The sequence below is a fragment of the Otolemur garnettii genome, unplaced genomic scaffold (genome assembly GCF_000181295.1).
Source record: "Otolemur garnettii isolate 467f Iridium unplaced genomic scaffold, OtoGar3 scaffold00015, whole genome shotgun sequence".
Taxonomy (NCBI): domain Eukaryota; kingdom Metazoa; phylum Chordata; class Mammalia; order Primates; family Galagidae; genus Otolemur; species Otolemur garnettii.
Genome location: NW_003852410.1, coordinates 29,493,676 through 29,521,623, shown reverse-complemented (window position 1 = coordinate 29,521,623; position 27,948 = coordinate 29,493,676). Strand labels below are relative to the sequence as shown.

The 27,948-nt window shown below is 43.4% G+C and overlaps 1 protein-coding gene and 1 pseudogene across 2 annotated transcripts in view; both read left to right on the top strand.

The window, feature by feature from the left end:
- Nucleotides 1-379: 379 nt before the first annotated feature.
- Nucleotides 380-27,948, top strand: part of ABHD6 (abhydrolase domain containing 6) — a 54,197-nt gene continuing 26,628 nt past the window's right edge. Inside the window, exons 1-3 of one of the 2 annotated variants that reach the window (XM_003785543.3) lie at nt 380-462; nt 11,537-11,596; nt 21,982-22,125. In XM_003785543.3, the coding sequence (XP_003785591.1) occupies nt 22,007-22,125 (119 nt within the window). In that variant the 5' untranslated portion in view covers nt 380-462; nt 11,537-11,596; nt 21,982-22,006. Of the gene's footprint in view, nt 463-8,759; nt 8,804-11,536; nt 11,597-21,981; nt 22,126-27,948 lie in introns of those variants that run through there. The other variant, XM_023510691.1, reaches the window with a different exon arrangement.
- On the top strand, nt 26,872-27,096 carry LOC111723789 (annotated as a pseudogene).

The window sequence follows — 27,948 nt, the reverse complement described above, 5'->3', positions numbered from 1 at the left end:
TGGGATTGAGGCTCCTGGGGTTGGAATGCCCTCCCCCACGCCCCGCCTCACGAAGAGCCCTTTGAGGCGGAGGCGGGGCCCAGATGATTGACGTCTGCCTCTGGAACACAGTAGGCGCTTGCGCTCTGGCTTTGGCTTTTGGGTGCTTGGAGGAAGGTCTTGGGGTCGGATTGTGCAGGATACTAACTTTACCCTCCGAGTTTAAAGCTGTGGGTCCGGGGCGCGAAGGAGAGGGGCGCAAGCGCCCCGGAGACCCAAAACAGGACTCGGCGGCCGGAGACAGTGCGGGGGACCAAGTGCGGACGGTGCTGCTTTTCTGTCGGAGGATACCGGCCGGTGCTCTGCGCCTTTAAGGGAGTCGAGCGGAGCGGGCGCCGGGAGCTGAGGGCGCTCTGCGGCCGGGCAGAGCCGGGGCTGGGGACGGGCTCCGGCGGCGGGACCCAGGTAGCTGAGGCCGGGCAGGTGAGCGGGGTCGAGGCGGGCGGGACAAGGGGAACCGGGCGCCCCCAATGTCTCGGTGACCTACCCCTGACTCGTAGAGTCCGGCAGCCTCGCCTTCCCCCCAAGCGACACACAGGTGAGGATGAGACCGGGACCTGCACCTCTCTCTCTATTCCGTTTTCCCGCGTCGGCGCCAGCCCTCCCTTCCGCTGCCTTGAGATTCCCGAACTCCGGTACCCTCACTTCCCAGGTCCGGCTGCTAGTCCCCTTAAGCCGGGAGCGAGGGTGGGTCGGGGACCTGCGCCCTCTTTCTATTCCGCCTCCCCAGCCCCGACGCGCCCTTCCCAGTGCCTGTGTGGTTGCGGGCTTCAGCATCCTCGTTCTCTCACTTCCTGGAGAAGGGCTGCAGTTCATCCTCCCGTACATTATGCTCCTTGTCACCTTCCCAGTGTTGTCCCCAACCACTGCACCCCACAGGACCTCCCCCAGCGGCCTTTCAGCTTTCTCTAGCCTGCCCCAGTGCCGGTTCCCTTGCGCCCACTCCTTCTCCAAACCCTGGAGTCAGGATGCTGTCCAACTGCCCTGACAGCCTGATGCCCGCCGGCCACCCTGCGGTCCCCCGCCTCCGCTGACTCGGGCTTCCGGGCCGCCTTAGAAATGCGGATTGTGTAACGCCGGCTGCGGGGCAGAGCGCGTGCAAGATCTGCACCCCCCAAACCACTGGCAGTGCAGGAAACCAAGTTGACAGAGTGAGGCTTGGAGGAAGGAAGAGGGTGCCAGAGGGTCTAGAGTCTGTGTATTTAGGGAATAAGTACATTGAGCCCTTTTTGTACCCAAGGAGCTAGCTGATTAAGAAGAACAGGGACTTGGAGGCCAGGATTTGTCTTACTCTCTCACCTGCTCAGAAATCTCTAATGGCTGGCTCCACCTGGCTGGGAGCTTAAAATACTTTATAATTAATAATAGCTGACATAAATAAGCGAGTACTGGGTGCCAGGCCTTGTTCAAAGCCCCTCGAAGTAACTACCGGCGTACTTTCCCCAACAGTCATATGGCGTGTATATCACTGCTGTCCCCATTTCTCAGAGGAGGAATGTGAGGCTTCTGGAGGTGGTCCCTTCCTAGGACACATAGTAGTCTGACCTCAATGCCCTCGCTCTGAACCAATAGACTTTTTACCCAATTTTAACCAATACATTCTTAAGATTTCTTAATATATAATGTGGAAAAGTAGAAGAAAAACTAATAACCTGTATTCTTAGCACCAGTTTATTTTTCTAAAATTAGGCTCACAGATCAGCAAAGGACCTTCAGTGCCCTCCTCAGGGAAAATGAGGCCCAGAGAGGAGAAGGGACTTGGACAAGGCCACACAGCTGGAAAGGGCTGGGATGCCAGGTCTGGCATGCAAAACAAGTCCTAGGATGGTTAATTGGGTGTTTTCTGGGCTCCCTCTGCTCTGGTTTAGCCCCCTGGAGACCCTGCTTCTTGCCCACCCTGCATCCTGACCACCACCTCCCTTCCTGCTTCCTTTGCTATAGCCCAGGTCAGTGAACATACTTCTTTCCCACTTGTTGCCTTTGCTTATGCAGTTTTCTCCTCTAGGAATGCCCTCCCTGGAATCTGTGATGTGTAAATTTTATCTACCCCATAGGTGCAGTAGATCCAACTCAGCTGCTCCCTCCAGGAACACTCCCCTGATTTCTCCCCTGCCCCCAAATGAAAGCTTTTCCTTTCTCCCCTGGAATCCTATTGCTGGATCCCACTACCTCCCCCTGCACCACTACCTTTTGGGTGCAGTTGTGCTGGCAGAACCAGAAGAGTTCCCCCAAAGCCCCTCTTTCCACTCTCTGTCCTGATTAAGCCCTAAAACAGAGACAGAGGTCCAGGATTTCTGAACCCTGCAACACCAAACTCCTTCACTGAGCTGTAGTCTGATCACAGGGGGAATCACTCAGCCTTGTACCTAACACTGTAACTGCATGTTTGTTTTTTGTTGATAACTCAAAGGATTTCCACCAGAAAATCAGATAGTCTTGGATCCAGATCTCACCATTCTTTCTGTGTGGCTATGGGCAAGTTACCTTACCTCTCTGAGCCTCAGCTTCTGTTGATAGTACCTGTATCAGAGGACAGTAGTAATACTTAGATAAATAATGTATGGGGCCTAGTGTATAGTAAACACTCAGAAAGCACCAGCTATTATTATGGAATGTGAGAGATAGTTGACTACTACTTTAAATTATTGGAGAAATGTTAAATCATTAATAAAAGGCTCACATTGATTCTACTTAGAGGTGGGCAAGGGGATTTGGGCCAAGCAAAGTAAGCACTTTTGTGCTCCAAAGTGCCTATGAGGCATGCTTCAACTCTAAACTATCTTTTACTTTTGCTCCAGGAGACAGAATTGCCCTTATTTTTTTTTTTTAAGCTTTTAAAATGTATGAACTTTAAGTTCTGTGAGAGTCTGCATACCTAGAGTGGGCATGGGAATGCAGTTGGTATAATTGGAAATAATTGTGAAATTTGATTCAAGAAAAACTTGTCCTTAGAGGTGACCTTGGTTTGCAATGTGTGTTGGTTCAGACCTGTCCTGGGGGCAAGTGGTTAAATGAAAGATCACATCTTGGTTTGGAAGAAGAAAAAGCAGTTTGAAGAAGAAGGCAAGAGTGAGTGTTTTATCCCAGTAGAAGAGCAGAGTGAGTAGCTAAGAGTCGAAATCAGCTTCACTGTGTCATATTCTTTTTAAAATTTTTAAATTTTATTTATTTATTTTTTTGAGACAGAGCCTCACTCTGTTGCCCAAGCTAGAGTGGCCATGTGTCATAGCTCACAGCAACCTCAAACTCTCAGGCTCATAGGTGAAACTTGACACCTGGCTAGTTTTTCTAGTTTTAGTAGAGACAGGGTCTTGCTTTGTTCAGGGTGGTCTCGAATTCCTGAACTCAAGCAATCTACCCGTCTCAGCTTCCCAGAGTGCTAGGATTACAGGTGTGAGCCCCTGTGCCTGGCCCATTTTTTAGAGCTGGGATCTTACCATGTTGCCCAGGCTGCCCTCAGCCACCTGAGAGCAGCTGGGACTACAGGTGCATGCCAGTCCACCCAGCACATGGTATCTTATTCTTCAGCAAACTCCTGGTGATTTTGATGACTAGCTCAATTATTACCATGATGAGTCTTCAAAAGAAAAGGGCAGGGATGTTCCCTTCAAAGCTCAGTGTTTAGAATATGCCAGGAAGCTAGTCCAAGTTGAAAAATTATGTTAAAATTTCTCCTAATTGAGTCTCAATTTGAGTAAGTTACGATTCCATTTGATAATTTAAAGACCGTTGAGTTTAGCTATCTTAAGGTAAATTTTTTTGTAAATTTCACAGTTCTACAGAATTTATCAGACTTTTTAAAATTTCTGTAACCCTGGAGAGACAGAAAACATTCTCTGTGTTTTCCAATACAGTGGCCACTAGCCACTTGTGGTATTTAAATGCAAATTAATTAAAATAAAATTCACTTTTTCACCTTTCAAGGGCTCAATAGGCACATTGGCCAGTGGCCACCATATTGGGCAGAGCAGATAGAGAACATTTCTACCTTTGCAGAAAGTGCTTTTGGGACAGCACTGTTTAGATCAATAAGGCCATGGAACAGTGGCTTGATGACGGGGTTTAAATGCCATTCTTTCTGGCAAGTCATCTGTGTACTCCACTTCTAGCCCAGAAATGGAGTGTGCAGAAGATGTTTCATTGTCAAGAATCAGAAGTTAATAAGTCCCCTTAGCCTCATTTTTGGCTTTCTGACTCACTGGCTTTTCACAAGTCAGAGGATTGGGGAGAAAACAGAATCAAACTCAGTTTCATGACAGTGCTTCTGCATAATGCGAGTGGGTTACAACCACCTTGGGAACTTAAAAAAAATGCTTGAGCTCTGCCTATCAGACCAACTGAATCTGCATCCCTAGAGGTGAGGCCCAGGAAGTTTTGTTTTGTTTAATTTTTTTTTAAGTTTCCCAGGGAATTCTAATGTGTAGCCTGAGTTGAGAACAATTGCCTTCAAGACTGTGACCTTACACAAACAAGCATACCTGCAGACGGTGCAGGTATAGTTTTAGTGCATAGCTCAAACTGTTCCTCACTAATTTACTGCAAGGGTTTGAGTTGAGTGGGCTTACTTCTTCTAGAAGAATTTTCAGATGGGGCAGCTTTGTCCCCCAGGGGACATTTGTCCAGTATCTGGAGATATTTTTGGTTGTCACAACTTGTGGGTAGCATCCAGTGGTGGAGGCCAGGGGCACTGCTAAACATCCTGCAATGTATGGGACAGCCCCACAGCAAAGAATTATATGGGCCCCAAGGTCACTTGGGCCACAGTTGAGAAGCTCTGTTTCGGACATGATTTGCACAGCATTAAAGTTCTTTCTGACCTTAGATGTAGTTGCTTCTTCAAAGGAAGATCAGGATATTCTCCTAAACAGACCCTCAGAAACCCTCTTGATCATACTCAAGCTTTCCAATCCTAGAGGCCATGCAGGGTTTGCTGCCTATGTTTGGATGCACTTGGGGTTTGTCACAGGTTTCTGTGTTGCTCTCTGGTGCTGCACCAAGGAAACTGCTGATTCAGTGGAGCAGTGGTGTGCAGAAGTTTGTACACTGCTGCAGTTTGGAGTCCTCTTCTTGTTAAGTAATTACCTAAAGTAATAGCCTTTGCTTTTAGGCATTTCTCCAGAACCTCTGGCTGTTTGGCTGTTGGCATTGAGCATTCGCCTTGTGATATACCCAGAAAAGGAGTCAAACCTTATATGGGCTGTGAGTATAAAGATGGCAATGCAGATCCTGTCTACAGAATAGACCTGAACGGTGCACGGTGATGGAGGTCTGGCAGGACTGCCTAACTCTGCCTGGGAATTAGCAAGAGCTTAACTGTGCAGTGTGAGCACTTAGTGTCCGCTAGTTACTGCTTTAAGTGGTTTCCTTGCATCATCTCATTTCATCCCCACACTGACATTCTAAGATAGAGTGACTTGCCATGGTCATATATCTGATCAGTGGCAGAGCAGAGATTTAAACCCAGGTATTGAATTGCAAATACCCTCAGAGAAGCATTTGCAGATAGGGAGAATGCTTTAATAGCTAAGACTTGTAGGATGAGCTGGAGCTCATTAGGCAAAAGAGAGACTTGGTGTGCCCAGGAGAGGGGAGCATGTGTCCAAAGCCCTGGAGGTATAGAAGAGCATGATATATCTGGGGATTGCAGTTCATTCTAGGAAAGAGTAAGGTGCTGGTGATGGAGAGTGACAAAAGCAGACACTTGAGATATGGGCAGGCATCAAATCCTGTGTGGTCTTTCACATCATGCTGAGGGCCACTGTGAGCCACTGGTGGGTAGGGGAAGAGGAATAAATAGCTGTGTAACATTGGGCAGCTTGCTTAACCTCTCTGGGATCCAGCTGCCCAACTCAACTAGAGCCTCTAACATTATACTGCTCCAGTGAGGAATGCTCATTTAGTTGGTGGCCATACTGGTTGGAGCAAAGGAATGTCCTGTGTTGACACTGGTAGGCAACCCTGTTGGTTCATGATTCCACCTAAGGCTGCATGGTGGCTGTGGGGACTCTTCTCAGTCTGAGCAGTTGTTCTATTTTGACTTTCCAGCTTATCATTTGGGATTTACCAAATGCCCATGGGGGGCAGAGGGTGGTGGGTGCCAGGTACTATGACAGATACAAAGATGTAGTCCAACTTGTCTCTGAGAAGCTTACAGGCTAGTGAAGGGTACAGTAGTCCTTTCCTCACAAGGAACAAGTCCCAAATGCCATCAGAGAGAAGTATTCAGCCTAAATACTCTGGGGCAAGGAGGATGAAGCAGAGGTCATGGAGGGGAAGTGATGTTGAGAAAGGTTAACTGAAGGAGATAACTTCCAACTCTGCCAGAAAGATTTTTTTTTTAAATGTCTGATTAATATAAAGATATATACAGCTAGGCCCTACTGCTTGCCTTTGTAAGGAAAAGTCTAACTTGTAGCTATGTCCCTCGTATAAGAAGTGTGCCACATACCCACATACTGTTCCCCCCTGGGAAGGGACCCACTGACCCCTCTCCCTTGTATCCTCCTCTTCAGATCCAATTGGGTTTTTCTCTGATGTGAGCGTGTTGTTAATCTATAAGTTTCAAATTAGTATTGAGTACATGTGATACCTGTCTTTCCATTCTTGTGATCTTTCACTCAGGAGAGTATTCTCCAAATCCATCCAAGTTATAACAAAGGACACACAATCTCCCATCTTTTTACGGCTGAATAGTATTTCATGGTATACATATACCACAGTTTATTCATCCATTCATTTTTTTGAAGGGCACTTGGGTTGTTTCTACATCATTGCTATTGTAAATTGGACTGCTAAGCTGCCAGAAAGATTTTTAAAGGAGAAATTAGGCTAGGTAGAGAGGGTCTTTTAAGTATAGAAAGGGGAAACTGGAGAAAAACAGAAAGCTAGTGCAAGTACAGTCATGGAAGAGTCAGATTATTAGCCAATCTACTGATTCCTCACAATTCCCAGGTAGTGGATAGGAAGCAGAAGCTATCATAACAGAAAAATATTCATTAATGGACTTGTACAATATTAGATCCCACTCTCTCATCCCTTCCTCTGTTTGCAATGCTAGTTGCCAGCTGGTTCCAGAGACATCCCTATTTTGTTCCTTGGTCTCCTAGGTCATTGATGTTTTATGAATACAAGGTAAACAGTGAAAATAAAATTGCAGCTCTTGCAAGAGAATCAAGATTTCATGAAATCAGAGTGAACTGTTTGAATGACGTGTCAAGGCAATTATGGTGTCTGGCAATGTGAGACTTGTCAACAATGGATGATGAGAAGGGATGAGCACTCCTTTAGGGGAGAGACTTGGAAATAAAACAATTGAAGGGACCTTGAGAAATCAATGAAGCCATATCATATTTTTTCAAAAATGGCCTCTATCGTAACACTGTGATGACCAAAGGTGAAGTAGAAAGACTGACTATACCATAAAACAATCTACATGAGGTAGATTCTTTATCCTAAGAATTAGCCCAGGGTTGAGATTATAACCTAAATTTTATTTAGTATTTACTATTCCTTTTCAAATAGACAGATTTGATTTTTGTTTTATTTGTTTAGAAAAGGTCCAAACAAAACCGTGTTTTACTGTTACTATGAAATTTTGAATGTGGCTTCACTACACATTCCTTTTCCTGGTGCTCGTTTTTTTGTGAGTTACTGAGACCTCTGGGGAAAAGATTCTGACTAGAAAGAAGGTGGGGATCAGCTCAAGAAGGGCCCTAAATGCTTGACTTTGTGTTGAGAGCCCCAATTATTGTCCTGTTAAAACCTGCCAGCTCTTTGTTAATCGGGCTCCTTTTTATTTAATATCAGCTTTGTTCCTGCATCAAAAGTACCATAGACTAACTTTAGAAGTGAGAACACCCTCTTTAATCTTGCTTTTCCTTTTATTTAGGAGTGTAGATTTGGGCCACAGGAAAATGTGTTTGGGTGCTAAGGTTCTGTTTTGCCTTCTTGCTATAACACCAAGAGAGGACTATTTTTTTTTTTTTTTTTTTTGAGACAGAGCCTCAAGCTGTCCCCCTGGGTAGAGTGCTGTGGCATTACAGCTCACAGCAACCTCCAACTCAAGGGCTCAAGCGAGTCTCTTGCCTCCGCCTCCCAAGTAGCTGGGACCACAGGCGACCGCCACAACGCCCGGCTATGGTTGCAGCCGTCATCGTTGTTTGGAGGGTCCGGGCTGGGGATTCGAACCCGCCACCTTAGGTGTACGTGGCTGGCGCCTTAGCTGGTTGAGCTATAGGCGCCGAGCCAAGAGAGGACTATTTTAATTCTTTTCAGTCATGTGGAAAACAGTCACTTAAATGATGCCCTTTCTAGTACTTCACCTTTATACAGATGTGGCAGTGGTCTGGAAGGACTGCCTACCTGCCTGGGAGTCAGGCAAGAGCTTAGCTGTGCAGTGTGAGCACTTGGTGTCCTGCAGTCACTGCTTTAAATAGTTTCCTTGCATCACCTGGCTGATGACAGCACTTGTGTTTACACTAATTCAGAGAGAAGTGTGTAAATAAAAACTTATTGTGTGCTCTGCTAGAGCCTGTAGATCAGTTGTCCTCAAACTACGCCCGCGGGCCACATGCAGCCGCCTAGGACATTTATCTAGCCCGCTGGATGTTTTTGCTGCCGCTGCCTGTCCTGCTTAGCAGCCGACTGGTCCTGGGGCCCACAGTCCGGCCCTCCAATAGTCTGAGGGACAGTGAATTGGCCCCCTGTTTAAAAAGTTTGAGGACCCCTGCTGTACACTTTGAGCTCCTTGGAGGTAAAGGCTCGGGTAGGTTTTAGCTCCTGTTTTATCCAGCAGGAAACTGACTGGCTTGTATTTCTGTAGGATTGTCTTGTAAAACATGAATTTAAGCAGGTGTTTATTTCAGACTATCACCACAGCTCACATCTTGACCCAAGAGGCTGATGTTTTCCAGGTGTGGACCCAGTCAGGACCTGTGTGCTTTGCTACTCGGCCAGTATTAACTTTCCAAAAGCTGTGCTCAAGCGTACCTCCTACCTTCCTGCTGAGCACCTAGGAATTGAGTAGTAGGGCTAAATTTATGGTTCTCTCTGATACTCCACCCAGAGCATCAATGTGGCTGGGCTGAATTCTCCTGCCCACAGGGCAGCTCAGATGGCAGAAGCAGGGAGGGGCTGTGGGCTGGGCTGGTTCCCAAGCGAGAACCCCCCTGGGAAACCAGTTGCTAGTTCTTTGGTACAAAGTAGGAGAGTGTGAACCTTCTAATCTGCACCTCTCCCTGAACCACAAAGGAGATAAGAATTTATGGCTTATGGGTGGTCCTGTAGTTCTAGGATGGAATGATAAGAATGTTTGTCATTTAAAAAACTTAAATTCTTACCACCTTCTATAGTGGAGTGCTGGACTTTGAGCCTTAAGGACTAAAGTGCTTGCCAACCAGGCTTAACCTTTGGATGGTCACATAGATCGTTGTTTCCCAATCACGGAATGTTAATATAGCAGGCAGCTAGGTAACTGGGCTGGTGTGTACAAATATGGGAATTTTCATCCTAACAGCATCCACCATTGTATTTCTTCCCTCATCAGCAGAGACAGTTAAAGTTTGGTTGCTGTCTCTAAGGGGCCTTTTGAATTAGTATAGAGTCCAGAACTAAAGAACTCAGTAGATCTTACTGTGATAATGAAAATGTTCCCTGTTTCTGTTGTCTAATGTGATAGCCACAGGCTACGTGTAGCTGTGGAGCACTTGACATGTGGTGAATGTGGCTGAGGAACTGAATTTTAAATTGTATTTAATTTTACTTAATATACATTTAAATAGCCACACATGTGGCTAGTGGCTACTACATTGGACACTACAGGATAGACCATTTTATTTGAGTGTATATTGTCATTTTTAATTCATTAACTAGAAAAAACTTTATAAATGCACATGGCAACAAATTAAAAGGTATAGAAGGTATCAGTGAAAAGTCTCCCTCTCATCTCTGTCCTTAGCCCCCCAGTTCCCCTTCCCAGTGCCATGATTACCAGTTTCTTGTGTATCTATCCAGAAATATTTCACACACATATAAACATAACATATATATTCTCTCTCTCTCTTTCTCCTTTTAATATTAGAGGTGTTTATGCACTGTTTTCTGTTCCATACTTAATGTACCTTGGAGGTTATTCCCCATACGGATAAATAGGATTGTCTCATTATTTTAATACCTTATATCTAACTTTTATTTGTATTTAATGGCTATATATAATATTCCTTTGTAAAGCTATGTCATTCTTTACTTAGCAGGTCCCCTATATGTGAGCACTTAAATTATTTCCTATCTTTTGCCCTTATAAATTATATCGTAATAACCTTATATAAATATATTTTCATTCATCTTCTGTTATAAACAGATAAATTACTAAAAGAAGAAAAGATCGTTAGGGCAAGGGTATGTGCATTTTGCATTGCCACAGATGTGCTAAATTGCTATCTGTAGAGTTTGGTGATGGGAATGTAAATTGGTGCATTATATGAGAGCATCTATTTCTCCATCGTCTTGGCAACACAATTTGTCACTAAACTTTTTGTTCTTTTCCAGTACGATAAGTAAAGATTATTGTTACCCTGTAGGTTTACTTTGTATGTCTCTTATTGTAAATGAGATTGAGCATCATTTTATACATTTGTCATTTGTGTTTCCTTTCTGGTAAATTATCTGCTTAGATCATTTTCTTATTTTTCTATTAGATTTTGTTGTTTTTCCTGATGTGTAAGAACCCTTTATATACTAAGGAAATTAGTCTGTTGCCTCTAATATGTACTAACAAATTTTAATCTTGTTTGTGATATTTCTTTCTATGTGGACATTTTAAAATATTTTTATGTAATTAGCATTCTTCTCGTCGTAGCCTCTGGACTCTATATCTTACTTAGAGAGCCCTTCTCCATGGAGATATTTTAAAACAGAGTTCTCATGTTTTCTTCTAGAAATGTCATGGTTTTGTTTTTTATGTTTAACTCTTTGATCCATCTGACAATTCGGGGGCCTCGCTGATACCATTTCCTTTGCCCGACTTCTAATTCTGCTGCCATTCCCCCTGCTTCCCCCCTCCCAGTTTTTGAGTGAGGCAGCCTCCTTTTGCTGTCATCTTAGCAGCAGTATTAGCCTCAGTTGCCCGTTGGTGGCTCTTTCTTCCCTTCCTTTCTGAATACAATGTTTAGGTCAAGCCCAAACCCAGGTGCAGAAGCAGAGCTTTAACTGTTACACAGCACATTCTATGTTGCCCCAGTCACTAGATTTCTTCTCTGATCTCCTTCAACCCTTCCTAGGCCTGGCTCATTATCTGCGATTCCCTGCCCTTTGTGTGCATTTGCTTAATTGGGGGAGGCAACCTGAACCAGAGGCACACTATAAAGCCATGGTATGTGTGTACTTTGCCTGTGCTCAGGAGGAGGGTGCCCCACCTCCATGAAGCCAGCAATTTGACCAGCTGTTAGCACTTCACTCATATTCCCTAGTGTGATTTAATGCTTTGTCATTTTATTTCCAGAATCTCATTTTCAGCTTCTGCCAGATAGCGGTTGGGAAAGAAGGCTGTGCTCTTTAAAGAGTGAGTATGGAATTTTAACACTACAGATTACCCCCTGAAAAGATAGCCCTTAATGAAACTGGAACTCCTGCTATAAGCTCCATTCTCCCTTCTACTCCTCTGCAGGCCGACCTTGGTGCGTGATTCTCTGGTTCAGTAGATCAGATGGGAAGGGGTTGGGTACCTAAGGGGTTTCAAAGCTCTGATATAGACCAAAAATCCCCCTAAAAATAGTTCTCAAAGACTATGTAGGGGCAGAGCCCTAAATTTGAAGGGCATCTAGAAGGCATGGGCCTATGGGACAGTGATGCTTTCCTGGGGAATCTGACATGAACCAGTCCTTTTTTTTTGCAGTTTTTGGCTGGGGCTAGGTTTGAACCCACCACCTCCAGCATATGGGGCCGCTGCCCTACTCCTTTGAGCCATGGGCACTGCCCCATGAACTGGTCTTAAAGGCAGAGAAGTGTTCATCAGGCAGCCAAGTGTGGGAGTGTTCCACACTGAGGGGACAGCAGGATGGAAGGCAGGAGGCTGTGTGGGGCTTGCATAGGGACAGGTTATTTGGGTTGTAGGCAAAGATGTGGGAGTAAGGACTAGGAATCTGAATTGGGACCATATGAGGTGGTCAGAGTTCATGTTTTATCTGGTGGACAGTAGACTGGCAGCCTAGTGTGAATTAAGAAAATTCCTCTGACAGCTAGGAGTGCAAAGACTGGAGTATGAAAGAGCAACCTTTACAGAAACGAGAAGAGGAGGACAGGACCTGGATCCAGTGTGGTGGCTGAGGGCTGTGGTCTGATTCACAAAATCTAGCACCTGGTGGGAACTTTCTACCCTACATTCATAGTAAATGCTAAACTAAAATGGTCTAAGGCAGCAGTTAACCTGTGGGTCGCGACGCATAGGAACTGTATTGAAGGGTTGTAGCATTAGGAAGGTTGAGAACCACAGGTCTAAGGGATTGGTTGTAAGAAGCTTTCAGGGGTATAAACCCTCTAAAGCTATATTGGCTAGTGTGGTAGCTCCTAGCAGTTGTCAAACACCTGAAATGTAGCTGGTGCTGCTGAAGAACTGAGTTTTGAATTTTCTTTAGCTTTATTTAATTTAAATTGCTGTGTTTTAGGCAGCACAGTCTGTCTAGGCTTGGACAAGTGCTTTAATTGCAGTGCTGGTCCCTCTCCACATTTGCAAAACAGGAGTAGTGAGTGAACAAGAAGGAAAGTGAAAGAAAGCTGCATTGGTGTCTAGGAAGCCCAGCTAATATGGTCACTGTCAGCAGGAACTAGTGAGTCAGGAGAAGTGAGGAGAGATGTATCTGGGGCATTGTAGGACCTTTGGGATCATGGGGGTGGTCAAGCAGCCTTTTGAGAAAGCCTAGAAGGAGGACCTGTTAGCTATATTGACTTTCAAATTCCCTACAGGAGGAAGTGGTGGAGAATGTAGGTAAGGAGAAAGTAAGGAGAGCATCAGGGACAGATCCGGGAGGAAGAGTGGAGAGAGCATTATGTGAATATCCAGGAGAGAGACTGAGGAGAGCATCATAGGACAGGGGGCTGGGCCATGCTTGTATTGATGACTCACAAGCTTAACCCACTAACTTGGGTTTGAGTATGACTTTTCTCTGTGATGGAGAAGATGTATATGACAAGGAGTTAGAATGGCCCATGTCTCAAATTATTGTGTCTCATCAATCCTGGGGCCTCCACACAAGGGAATATTTTCTTCTTTGTGTCATTTTTAGCTGTTGATCATTAGTGATAGTTTCAAGGAATCAGTTTTCTTTACAGGAACCTGGTTTCAGAGATCAGTAAAAGTTAGATGCAACACTGTTTAACAGCTGGGATCTTAAACTCAGATTTCCGAAACATGGTGTTTTCCTAGGGGAAAACATTGTGGGAAGAATTTTTATTTTGCAGAATTGAGGAAAAAATTATAGGCATTACTGGATAGTTTTAAAAATGCACCAGCAGTAATAAGGTTAACAAGTCAACTGGTAACTTGTAAAGTTGTTAACATGTTCCTTGCTGTTAAAGCAGTTCCAAAGAAAGAATGTCAGTGGGACATTGAACCCTGTGCCTGGTATATAACTGATGCACAGTGACTGTCTGATACAGAAAACATGGAGAAAAGGCAAAGGCAGCAAGAACCAGGGAGACCTACAGGATTGGGCTGAACTTCAGGTCATACCACTTACTAACCAGGTCACCTTGAGGGTGTTAACTTATTTAAGCCTTGGTTTTTCCATCTTTAATATGAGAGAAATGCTTCTTCATCATATAGTGAGAGATAAAGTTATAGGACATATATGAAGCACCTACATGGGGCCTGATATAAAGGAGTTACCTAGTAGATGGAAGCCATTGCTCTTAGGTCTTTGGTCATGGTAAGGGTGGTCATGGTATATATTGCTGTTGCTGTTGTTATGATAATTATTATTTTGGAAGGACTAGGACTTGTTTGATAGTCAAATTTGATGGACTATAGGTAAATGTCCAGAGAAAGGCAGGATTCTATGACAATGTTTTACATCGTTTATTCTTAAATTTTGCTTTATACTCCAGAGATTAAGGTCCCCAGATGTCTGCATGATCCCCAGATGTCTAAATCAGTAGGAACATTAAAAGAAAATTGTGAAATATGCCTCACCCCAAACCCCAGACTAAACTTCATTTCCCTGTGCAGTGTTTACCTGCATCCGCTGATGTATATCCCATTAATCTTGCCCGTCCGTTCAGAAATACAGGCCCCCAAATGCACAACGTGGCTGTTCACAGGTAGCAGAGGAGTCCGAGTCTGGGCTGTGAGGTCTGCTCTCCTTCCTGACACGACCTGCTTCATGTTGTGCTGCAGGGGTGTTGGCACCACTGCCTCTAAGCCAGGGCTGCCTCACTTCCCATGAGAGATATATAAAATGAGTGTATTTTTTCTCTTTCAATTTATTCAACCAGATGATCAACACTATCAGGCACTGAGTCTTTTCCAGGTAATGTTTTAGGTTCTGGGAAATATGACAGAGAGTAAGATAACTGTGGAGGCAAGCCAAATCCTACTCTTTAATTGCCTGGCATAATTTCAGAATTTTGTAAGTCACTAGAGTAGGAAAGAACAGAATAGATGATGTGATTGAATGTTCTCACTTGATAGATGAGGAAACCAAAGTCTCACAGCTGGTGTGTGCAAGAGCCAGGTTAGAGAGAGCCACCTGGACACCCCACCCTCATGGTGGCCTGAATTTGCCTCTTAGGGGCAGCCATTCTCATACTACCATCACAATTTTTACCAGAACCACATATTACCTGCTTCATATTTTTCTTTCGATTGATTCCTTCTAACTTAAATTTATTTTTAAAATTAATTTGCTTCCCTACCATAAATTAAATGTATCCATTTAAATAAAAAGAAACAATGTTATTAGCTAGCAGGATACTGTTGCTTGCAGGAGGCCCAAGGGGTTAGAGAGCTGTTTAACACTGAGAGTTCCTCTTTGACATAAGCAGGATTGAAAAAGGAATGAAAAGAGGTGACTTTTTCAGGGATGAACGTGTAAGTTGAAAAAAAAAGAAAAGAGGTACCCTTTTTAGTATGTATGTCAGTGTTATCTAATGCTGTGTAACCCATGAGGCATTTGCTGTGTACCCCCTGAGGCATTATTTAGTAGTCTCCTACTGGTTAAAGTCATCTTGCAAACTACTAGTTGTATGAGCCTTATACTTTGGGAAGCCCCATGTTATACCCGTTAGTTGATTTTTTAAATTTTTGGTCTCTGGTGGTTCCTGGCTCACAAGGCTTCAGTTTTTCTGTCTCTAGCCTCCCCCAGGGTATGCAGAGTATTCTATAAATAAACAGACGGGCAAGGGAGCTGCCTTTTTAAAGGAAAGCTGGGGCTAAGGCAAGTCCTTTGTGAAATGAAGGATGATGCCAAGATAGGAATAATTGCCAGTTCATTGTCTGTATAGAAAACTCAGAAGGCATTGAAGCTTCTTCAACTAGGACCTGGCTTTATTTGACCTTGTCAGGGAAAGTGTGCAGGGCTCTCTGTAATGTGCCCAAGCCTTGCTAAATTGATCATATTCTTCAATAGCTCCTTATGAAGACTTTATTCTGTCATTAAATGGGAAATAGAACCAGAGGAAACCTTCCCTGAAACTGACTGTGGCATCTGCAGCAAGCTCTGGCAAGACATGAGGGTTTTTATGATCACACCTTCACTTTAGGGCTACCATCTATAGGGTCAGAGGTTATGATATGTATGGCTTTGGGCATAACATGTATAATTCCTAGTCCAAAGGACCATTATGTGATTAACTTTCTGCCACTCAAGGATCAGAATTCACAGTGGCCCTCCGTAGTATTTTTGTTTTTTTATTTTAAAGAACAAGTGACATAGGGAAAGTCCATCATAGAGCAATACTCTTTCGTGTTTGTTTTTGAGATTCACCCACACTACTACCTAAATCATCCAGGCGACTACCTCACTCCCTCCCTCCTTCCCTCCCTCCCTCCCTTCCTTCCTTCCTTCCTTCCTTCCTTTTTTCCCTCCCTCCCTTCTGAAACAAACTTTCTCACCAAGGCTAGAGTGCAGTGGCATCATCAGAACTCACAGCAACCTCAAACTGATCCTGGGCTCAAGTGATCATTCTGTCTCAGCCTCCTGAGTATCTGGAACTACGGATACATGCCATGATGCCTGGATAATTTTTCTATTTTTTTGTTTTCTTGTAAAGACAGGGTCTTGCTCTTGCTCAGGCTGATCTTAAACTCCTGACTTCAAGCAGTCCTCCTGCCTCAGCCTCCCAAACTGCTAAAATTAGAGGGGTCTCACTCTTGGCTTAGGCTGGTCTCGAACTCCTGACCTCAAGTGATACTCCTGCCTCAGTCTCCCAAAGCATAAAATTACAGGCAGGAACCACCAAACCTGGCCTTTGAGCAGTTAAGTCTTCTTGAAACTTCTTCCCATCTTTTATCAACTCAAGATCTATGATGTTCAAAAAGATTTGTACAAATTCTTCTCACTCTGTGATTAATTTGCTTATCCTTTGATGCTCAGGCCTATTAGCAGAGTAAATTGTACCCAGCATTAAATAGGTGACTCTCTCTCCAGGGAGTTTTGTAATTACTGAAAGATGGAAAATGTCAGGTATGTTACAAAATAATTGGCCATGGTTGTCCCTAAAAGAAATTAAATAAGATTGAGTCCACTTTGTAACTTTGCTTTTCAGTAATTCATTTATTTATGCCTTATTTGCATCCTGTTCTATAATAAGCACTGAAAAACAACACATGATTGTCCCTACCCTCAAGGAATGCTGGTTCTAGAAGGAGAAACAGGCCAGTGATTTAAGAGTGCTGGGAAAATTGTTTACCTTGACTAAGAAACTGAGAAGGCAGATAAATAAGAAACAAAGGCAGTGCTTAGAAGCTGGAAAGGTGGCAGCTTTTATCACTGTAGACTCAGTACTGTGATGTCCAGACAGAGTGTATATGTGTGTATAACTGAAAAGAATCATTTGATCCACCTATCTGTCTTCTGTGTATCTGTCCCTTCCTCCAGAATATGAGGGGCTTGTTTGGCCCTACCTGTTAGAGAGATGGGGCACTCAACATCTTCATAGAGAAATTAGGGATGATAAGTGTAGGTATTTGACAGTGAAGAGGTTACAGGGATTGAGGGAAGGCCTTTTGAAAAATGTATTAGACAAACTAAAGCTTGGTGCAAAGGAGTTGAATCCAAGTCAGAAACCTGTTTCGTAATTCTGACTCTACCAGCTGGGTGATCTTGGGCAAGTTACTTAACTTTGGCTGGGCTTAGTAGCTCATGCTTGTAATCCTAGCACTCTCAGAAGCCAAGTCAGAAGGATTGCTTGAGGCCAGGAAATCACAAGCAGCCTGAGCAAGAGCAAGACCGGATCTCTTGCTAAAATAGAAAACTTAAACAGCCATGGTGCCAGCTACCTAGGAGGCTGAGGCAGGAGGATTGCTTGAACCCAGGAGTTTGAGGTTGCTGTGAACTATGGTGACACCACTGCATTCCACCCTGGGTAACAGAGTGAGATACTGTCTCAAAAAAAAAAATTTACTTAATTCGTTAAGCCTTAGTTTCCTCAATCTATAAAACAGGGGGAAAAACCCAGATCTAGCCCATTTGACAGGGCTGATGTGCCATATCAAGTGTCAGCAAATTATAGCCTGTGGATCAAATGGGGCCTACAGCCTATTTTTTGTAAAGTTTTACTGGATCACAGTCACACCCATTCATTACATGTTGTCTGTGGCTGCTTCCTTCATATAGTAGCAGATTGAGTAGTTGGGACAGAGACACTGTGGGCCACAGTACTAAAATACTTGTCATCTGGCCCTTTGCAAACAAAGTTTGCTGACCCTTGTGCCTAACAGTTATGAGGAGCAGGGCATGGTGGCTCACACCTATAATCCCAGCACCCTCCCTGCCTGGGAGGCCAAGGCAGGTGTCCGCATCCCAACTAGAAGTAGAAGAAAACCTTGCTGGGCATGGTGGCACATGCCTGTAGTGCCAGCGACTCAGGAGACTGAAGCAGGAGGATCACTTGTGCCCAGGGGTTTGAGGTTGCTGTGAGCTATGATGATGCCACGCACTCTACCCAGGGTGACAGAATGAGGCTCTGTCTCAAAAAAAAAAAAAAAAAATGGTTATGAGGTCATGCTGTACTATCATTAGTTTTTTTAAAAAACTGAATTATATATCAGTTAATAGAGTTATATGGGAGAGATCTCTGCAGTTCACAGGAAATATAAGGAAAGCCATGATTTGTTAGCTGTTAATGCTTTTTCTTGAAAAAATCTATTTTATGTTTGGCAAATCCTGCACAGGCAGCTGGGAAGCAAGGCAGAGGGCCTTATTGGCTTAGAGGTCTTGGCTGTTGTTTTCTGTATCAAGGATAGGACTTAAAATATTTTTCATTTTGCGCTAGAATGAACCATTTTGTAAGCTCATCAGACAGGTCAGGGTGGGGCTTCTGGTTCAACCAGGATTTCCAGGCACCTATTATGTGTCAGGTCTTAGTTCTGGTACTGTGGACACCAAGTCCCTGCCTGCATGGAGATCATATTCTAGCCTTCAGATGTGTCTGTTAAGTCTTTAAGAAGACATCAGAAAGTAAACTAAGACTACCTTTTTGATATATCACCCCCACTTTTTAATTGTGTATTATTTCTGAATAGGTTATACACAAACATGGTAAACAACTTAAAAGATTTTACAGTGAAAATCTGTCTATCCCTGACACCTAGTTTTAATTCCCTACCTTAGATGCAATCCTAGTTACCAGTTTGTTTGTTTGTTTGTTTGTTTCTTTCTTTCTTTCTTTTCTTTTCTTTTTCTTTTTTTTTTTTTTTTTTAGATAGAGTCTTACTCTGTCACTCCAGGGTAGAATTGCTGTGGTGTCATAGTTCACAGCAACCTCAAACTCTTAGGCTCAAAAATCCTCTTGCCTTAGCCTCCCCAGTAACTGGGACTATAGGCACCCACCACAATGCCCAGCTAGTTTTTTTTTTTTTTTTTGGTCAATTTTTTTATAGAGACAGAATCTCTCCTGGCTATTTTTAGAGACCAGGTCTCCCTCTTGCCTTAGGTTGGTCTTGAACTCCTGAGCTCAGGCTATCCACTTGCCATGGCCTCCCAGAGTGCTAGGATTATAGCAGTGAGCTACCACACCCGGCCCTGTTACCAGTTTCTTATATACCCTTCCAATGGTGTTCTAAATGTATACAAGCATTTATATCTATATGTATATATATATTTTCACTCTTTAAGTTTCCCTGTCCTTCCTAACACTTTTCATTTTAAAAAATTGCAAGCCTGTAGAAAAGTTGAAAGGATAATACTATGTAACCTTCACTTGGATTCCCAGTGGTTACCATTTTACCATATTTGCTTTATTTCTCTCTCCTCCCAACTCCTCACATACACACACACATTATTTTCTCTCTCTCTCTCTCTTTTTTTTGAGACAGAATCTCCCTATGTTGCCCTTGGTAGAGTGCTGTGGCGTCTTAGCTCACAGCAACCTCCAACTCTTGGACTTAAGTGATTCTCTTGCCTCAGCCTCCCAAGTAGCTGAAACTACAGGCACCTGCCACAATGCCCAGCTATTTTTTTTTTTTTTTTTTTAGGGGACAGGAGCCTCAAGCTGTCCCCCTGGGTAGAGTGCCATGGCATCTCAGCTCACAGCAACCTCCAACTCCTGGGCTCAAGCGAGTCTCCTGCCTCAGCCTCCCAAGTAGTTGGGACCACAGGCACCCGCCACAACGCCCGGCTATTTTTTGGTTGCAGCCGTCATTGTTGTTTGGCGGGCCCAGGCTGGATTTGAACCCGCCACCTTGGGTGTACGTGGCTGGTGCCTTAGCCACTTGAGCCACAGGCGCCGAGCCCCCAGCTATTTTTTGTGTTGTAGTTGTCAATGTTGTTTAGCAGGCCCAAGCCAGGTTTGAACCTGCCAGCCTCCGTGTATGTGGCCAGCGCCCTAACCATTGAGCTATAGGCGCCAACCCTCTTTTCAAGTTTTAAAAGTAACAGATACCATTATAGTTCACCTCTTAAAACTTTAGCAGGTATCTGCTAACAAGAAGGATATTCTCATAATTTCATCATCCCACTCAAGAATTTTCTCACTGATGTCCAGTAGAACCTCCATAGTTGACTACCCTGCTACATTGACCACCTCCTTAAATTGACCTAATTTTCAGGCTGGTGGTATGGCTCATGCCTGTAATCTCAGCACTTTGGGAAACTGAGGCAAGTGGATCTCCTGAGCTTAGGAGTTTGAGACCAGCCTGAGCAAGAGTGAGACCCTGGCGCTACCAAAAAATAGAAAAAAAAAAAAAACCTCAGCACCTGTAGCATGGTGGTTATGGCTTCAGCCACATACACTGAGGCTGGCAGGTTCGGACCCGGCCCGGGACACCTAAACAACAATGACAACGGCAACAAAAAATAGCTGGGCGGTGCCCATGGCTCAAAGGAGTAGGGCACCAGCCCCATATACTGGAGGTGGCGGATTCAAACCCAGTCCCGGGCCAAAAACTGCAAAAAAAAAAAAGCTGGACATTGTGGCAGGTGCCTGTAGTCCCAGCTACTTGGAAGGCTAAGGCAAGAGAATCGCCTAAACCCAAGAGTTGGAGGTTGCTGTGAGCTGTGATGCCATGGCATTCTACCAAGGACAACATAGTAAGACTCTGTGTCAAAAAATTAAAAAATAAAAACAAACAAACAATCTAACTGGGCATTGTGGTGAGGTCCTGTAGTTCCATCTACTCACAAGGCTAAGGCAAGAGGATCATTCAAGAGGCTGGGCATGGTGGCTCAAGCCTGTAATCTTTAGCACTCTGGTAGGTTGATGTAGGTGGATTCCCTGAGCGCAGGAGTTTGAGACCAGCCTGAGCAAGAGCGAGACCCTGTCTCTAAAAATAGCAGGTGCTTGTAGTCCCAGCTGCTGGGGAGGCTGAGGCAAGAGGATCACTTGAGCTCAGGAGTTTGAGATCGCTGTGAGCAATGATGCCACCGCATTCTACCCTAGGGTCACAGAGTAACTCTGTCTCAAGATAAAAAAACTCTTGGGATTATTCAAACCCAAGAGTTTGAGGTTGCTGTGAGCTATGATGACACCATAGCACTCTACTTAGGGCAAAAGAGTGAGACTTATCTCAAAAAAAAGTTGACCTAATTTTCATAGAGCATGTACCACATGTACTCAGTGGACATTCTTTATGTTGTCTATCTCCATATGTTGACCTGTTTGTTACAGTCCCTTGGGTGGTCAACTTACAGAGTTCTACTCTACTAAAATTATCAAGTGCTAATACCTAGTCCTTACTCATATTTTCCATTGGTGCAAACAATGTTTCTTTGTTTTCTTCTAATTCTTTTTTTTTTTTTTTTGAGACAGAGTGTCACTCAGTTGCCTTGGGTAGAGTGCTGTGGCATCATAGTTCACAGCAACCTTCAACACTTGGGCTCAAGCAATCCTCTTCCCTCTACTTCCTGAGTAGCTGGGACTACAGATGCCTGCCACAGTGCCTAACTAGTTTGGTTTGGTTGATTTTTTGGTAGAGACAGGGTCTTACTCTTGCTCAAGTTGGTCTCAAACTCCTGAGTTTAAGCAATCCACCTGCCTTGGCTTCCTGGAGTGCTGGGATTACAGGCGTGAGCCACTGCACCTGGCCCTGAAGGAGTAATCCCGGATCCCCTGAGGAATTCCTCATTACATTTAGTTGTCATGTCTATGTATTTAGTTTCTTTAAGCACTTACCTTCTTTCGTTTCTTCCCAATCTTTACCTTCATCCTTGGGCCTTCCCTTCGCTTGTCTCCTTTGCTCCTTTAGCTTTTCTCTTAAGACAGAGTTTTAATACCATTTCACTCTGGTCCCTGCAGGTGTCAACCAACCTCAAAGAGCAGGATGGATCTTGACGTGGTTAACATGTTTGTGATTGCGGGTGGGACACTGGCCATCCCAATCCTGGCATTTGTAGCTTCATTTCTCCTGTGGCCTTCTGCGCTGATAAGAATCTATTATTGGTAAGCTAATTTTGTAATGATATTTTCACGAGAATCCTAGTATTATCATCTGTTCTGCTTGTCTCTTTTGTTGTTATTGTTCAACATTGTATCATAAAGTATTTCAAACATACAGACAAGTTAAAAGGCACGGTGGCACCCGTAGCTTAGCAGCTAGGGCATGGGCCATGTATACCAAGGCTGGCGGGTTTGAACCCGACCTGGGCCACCTAAAACAACAATGACAACTACAACAACAACAAAAATATAGCCAGGCATTGTGGTGGGTGCCTGTAGTCCTACTTACTTGGGAGGCTGAAGCAAGAGAATCTCTTAAGCCCAGGAGTTTGAGGTTGCTGTGAGCTGTGATGCCAAGGCACTTTACCCAGGGCAACAGCTTGAGACTCTGTCTCAAAAAAAAGAGAAGTTAAAAGGCACCCATCCTCTTTTGAATTTGGGGAGTATTCTTGAAGAATTGGTGGCAGCTTATCACCAGATAAGGTCTTTCAGGTTTCTGATAGCATCTTCACCCACCCACACTCCCAAAGTCACTGATTCTATCTTCAAGCAAATATTAGCATGTTGATGGAAACTCCTTTGGCATTTTCTTGGTCATTGGATTCTGACCCTGTCATGTCCTGACAGGTGCAGTGATGCCACTAAAAACGTGAATTAGAAAGATGAGGACCATTGAGCTGGTATTGGTAGGACAGAATGTTTTTAGAGTTGTTCTAGAAATGTTCATTGGCAGAGTTAACAGAAAGAAAAAAATTTTTCAAAAATATGTCATTCTTGTACCACCTTTATGATGGGTGCCCTCTCTGCACCACCTGTCCTTTTCTTTGGTATTTCCTTTAGAGTGAGTTACTTTTTTCTTAAACCTTAAATCAATTTATTTAAAAAGTGATATAAATATCACAACCTTAAGTGGGAAGCTTGCCATACTTTTCCATAAATAGTAAATTGATTTTTAAAAGTAAAAATAAACACAATGACATTAAACAATGATGTCACAAAATTCAAGCCCAGATACTACTGCCTACCAAAGGTTCTATGTCTCCTTTCTCTTTGTTCCAAAGCATAAGAAAGGCTTGAAAGATTTAGCAACACTAAGCAGAGCCTTTTTCCTTGATGGAATCAGAAAGTTAACAGTTGAAAACAATGTGACGTTCTCATGATGTTGTCATGAGACTTCATTGACTTTTCATGCCACTGTCCATTTATCAAATAAAATCACCCTTTCTACCACAGCATCCCTTGATGAAGGGGATACTGAAACTGGCCTGGCTTCTCTCTGTGCTAGGTAACCCTACTATGATTTAAGGAGGACTTCAAGAGTTAGAACTTCTATACGCAGAGAGAAGAATGTAGGGAGCTTGTTGTGCCCTTTATTTGCCCTCCTTTCTGGCTCCCTTTTGTTTCACTAGAGGGTAGAAATTTCTGCCTGCCAGGCAGGCTCTGATCCTTGAGAATAAACTAATTGAATGGAAGAGAGCTTTTCATCTTTCACCCTTGCTCTTTGGTTGTGGAGTGTGTGTGACCCCTTTAGAGGGCACCCAGGACCCACCTTCTGTACTGACAAAACTGAGACTCCAGCTGCTGAAATGCAGTGCTGGTAACAGGGGTTCTGTGATTTGGGGGCCAAGCCTCCTGGGTGGCCCCTGACATGGAAAGGCCAGAGTTCTCTGCCCCTTCTCATGGCCCTGCTGAGGCATCATGGACCTCCACACACAAATGCCACTTGTATTAAGTCAAATGGAAGCCAAGAATGCAATTCACAGATGTGGCCTGTAACCATGGATATGGCTTTGTACAGAAATGTGATTATATAAAGGCTAATTCCACCCACCTCTTAGAGAAACCAGCCTCAGTCCTGCATGGTCCTCCAATCCCCACGTTCCTTGGGTTGTCAAGGAGAAGGCTTTCAGAGTCAGTATGTTACAGTAATTTTGATACTTCATTTTTAAAGAAAAAAATAAGTTCATAGCAAATAATTTTTTATGAAGTACTTTTTTATTAAGTAATTTTTATAGTACTTTTTTATTAAGATTCACATAACATAAAATTCACCATTTTAAAGTATACTGTTCAGTATATTCACAGTGTATTGCAGCCACTGTCTAGGGTCTGGACATCGCCATCTCCCCAAAAGATCCCCCATGTGGTAGCAGTCACTCCCAGCTTCTCTCTCCCTTCATCCCCTTGGCAACCACACATCAATCTGCTTTCTCTGTTTGGATTTGTCTAGTATGGGCATTTCATATAAATGGGGTCAGAACACGTATATCTGGTTTCTTTCACTTAGCATGTTTTCGGGGTTTATCCATGTTGTAGCATGTGCCAATACTTCATTCGTTGTTATGGTTGAATAATATTCTATTGTGTGGTTATACCATACTTTGTTTATCTACTTATCTGTTGATGGACACTTGGGTTGCTTCTTTACTTTGGGGCTATTATGAATAATTCTGCATAGCAAATAATTCACTTTTATTAATGAACAGATACCACAGAAAACCCAGAGAGCCTCCACAGATCAGAGCATTCAGTCCCTCATTAATTAAGTGGCAGCACAGATGCATGTGATCTTAAATCCTGCCCATGCCTGTCCCCAGCTCTGAGCTGTGGCTAAAAGACAAAGATGATGCTCTTTATTTTGTGAACTCAGGCATGCAGGCCAAAAAGAAAACTCAGTTGATTGGAGTGGATGAAAATCCTAGAAAACCTTTCAGCCTATGCCAGGTGGCATTGTGACATGGGGGATTATGAGTATAGTAATAGAACCCATGACGCCATTGCAAAAAACTGTCAGAAAGCCTAAGTGGCTTCTCCCACCCCACTGAAATACAGTCTGTTTCCTCCACATTGCCTCACTGCAAGGGACCTTTACACCGTGATTGCCGTAGGATGAGCAACTGTACCATGAGTCATTTATATCCCTTTCCACGTCTGTTCCTCCAAAAACCTGCATGTGCTCAGTTGCCAATAATGACCACCAGTGGGGTCACCTTGCAGGCTTGGGTGGGGACCTGGGTGGGTCAGGTTAATTTTCAGGATTGCTACACAAACAGGAACAGCAGGCAGCAGAGGTAGCCTGGCAGCCAACCCTCCTTCCCCTGTGCCCTGCCATATGGTGAAATTATCACATGGTGCAAGCTCCCGGAGTTTCCTCTGTGAGATCTTCTCAGCTCCTCAGGGAACAGGAACAGATGTCCTAGTAGGCCACAGTCAGTCTTCAGAGCAGCTCTCTGGCCTAAGTGTCTCTGGAGCATGGCCAGCTCGTTTCCACTGCAGTGTGTACTAGCCTTGCTCCTGCAGGAGGAACCACATGATTTGCCACGAGTTTACAGAGCGCCACAACTGGGGACGCTACAGCCACTGTGGAGGACGTCAGGGCCAACTCATGTTTTTATCGTGTAATGAAAATGCCAGGACTATTCACAGGATAAAAAAGACTGAGATTTTCCGAGTTTTGTTTTCCCAAAGCAACTCAATTATTTAATCAAGATATGAAATTATAGCAGGCAATTCACTTATATAAATATGAGAGAAAAAAGGAGTAAGAATTGGGAAAGAAGTAATGAAACTGACATTGTTTGCAGATGACATGATTGTGTAAATAGAAAGTCCAAAAGAATCTATAGATAATTTGTTAGAATTAATAAGTAAAGTCAGTAAGATTGCTGAATACAAGATTAGAAAACAAAAACCAGTTTTATTCCTATATACTAGCAACAAATAAGTAGAAAATGAAAAAATAAGCTGGGCATAAGGTACATGCCTATAGTTCCAGCTACTTGGGAGGCAGAGACAGGAAGGGTGCCTAAACCTAGAAGTTTACGTTCAGCCTGGCCAACATAAGCAATACTCTATCTTAAAAAAAGAAGAAAATATATTAATGATACTATTTACCATAATGTCAACAAACATAGAATAGCTAAGATTAAATCAGAAAAACAATGTGGAAAACATCTATACAGAAAATAGGAAAGTATTCATGAGAGAAATTTAAAAAGTCTCATGAATACTTTCTCATTTTCTAAGTAGATGGAGGGACATGAAGTGGGCATCTCTGGTGCTGGTCATATCCTGGATCTTGATCTGGGTGCAGATATGTGGGTTCGTTCACTTTGGGCAGATTCTCCAGGCCATACCCTTGTAGTTTATACACTTTCCTATGTGGTTTATATTTCAATTAAAAATTTCTTTGAAAAACAATAACTAAGAAGGTAGAGAAATTGGACTCTGATATACTGCTGGTAGCAAAGTGAAATAAATGGTACATCTGCTTTGGAAAACAGTTTGGCAGTTCTTTGTAGGTTAAAAATGGAGTTACTACATGACCCTGAAGTTTTTACTCTAGGTATTTAACCAAGAGAATTGAAAACATATATCCAGGCTTGGTGCCTGTAGCACAGTGGTTACGGTGCCAGCCACATACACTGAGGGTGGCAGGTTCAAACCCAGCCCCGGCCAGCTAAACAATGACAACTGCAACAAAAAATAGCTGGGTGTTGATGCCAGGCACCTGTCATTCCAGCTATTTGGGAGGCTGAGGCAAGAGAATTGCTTAAGCACAAGAGTTTGAGGTTGCTGTGAGCTGTGACACTACAGCATTCTACTGAAGGAGACATAGTGAGACTTTGTCTCAAAAAAAAAGAAAGAAAAAAGAAAACATACATCCACATTAAAAACTTGTATATGATTGTCCATGGTGGCATTATTCATAATAGCCAAAAAGTAGTAACAACCAAACATATCAACAACATCACTTCTCAGCATTTTGGCTAAGATCAAGTGTAGTATCTGTTTTTATCAGTTTAATATGTGATATGTCTTCTACCCAAATGCACATCAACAGATGGCTGGATTAACAAAATGTGGCACATCCATGCAGTGGGATATTGTCTAGCCTTTAGAAGGAATGAAGGAATGCTGGCATTCCTCCTTTCTTTGGGATGCCATGTCATCTCCCTGCTCTGCCCTCTTCTCTCCCCTCACCCCGCCATCTTCCCTTCTCTCACTGCCTGCTCTCTGCCCCCTTCTCTCTTCTCTCTCTTTCGTCTCTTTCCCCTGTGTCTCTTCCTTCTTTCTTATATAAAACAAGTTTATACTTTCATATTTAAAAAAGAAAGAATGAAGTATAAAGTAAATTTACTAAAAGAGAAAGAATGAAGTACCAGTACATGCTATACTGTGAATGAACCTTGAAAACATTATGCTAAGCAAAAGAAGCAGATAGAAGGCCACCATATCTTGTGATCCCGTTTGTAGGAAATGTCCATAGAAACAGAAAGTAAACTAGAGGTTGTCAGGAGCTGCGGGAAGGGGGATTATGGAGAGTGAATGCTAATGGGTATGGGTTGCTTTCTTTCTTTTTATTGTGGTAAAATATCTACAACATAGAGAAATGGAAAATAAGTATTGGTAAGGATATGGAGAAATTACAATCCCTGTGCATTGCTGGTGGGAATGTAAAGTAATACCACTGTTGTGGGCTAATCTGTTGGTTCCTCAAAAAGTTCAAATAGAGACTAGGTGTGTTGGCTCACACCTGTAATCCTAGCACTCTGGGTGGACAAGACGGATGGATTGCTTGAGCTTGGAAGTTTGAGACCAGCCCGAGCAAGAGTAGGACTCTGTCTCTACTGAAAAATATAAGAACTGAGGTAAAAGGATCTCTGAGCCCAAGAGTTTGACGTTGCCAAGAGCTATGATGACATCACAGCACTCTACTCTGGGTGACAGCGAGAATCTGTCTCAAAAAGAAAAAAAGTTCAACATAGAATTACTATATGATCCAGTAATTCCACTTCTGGGTACATGTTCCTTTTTTTTTTTTTT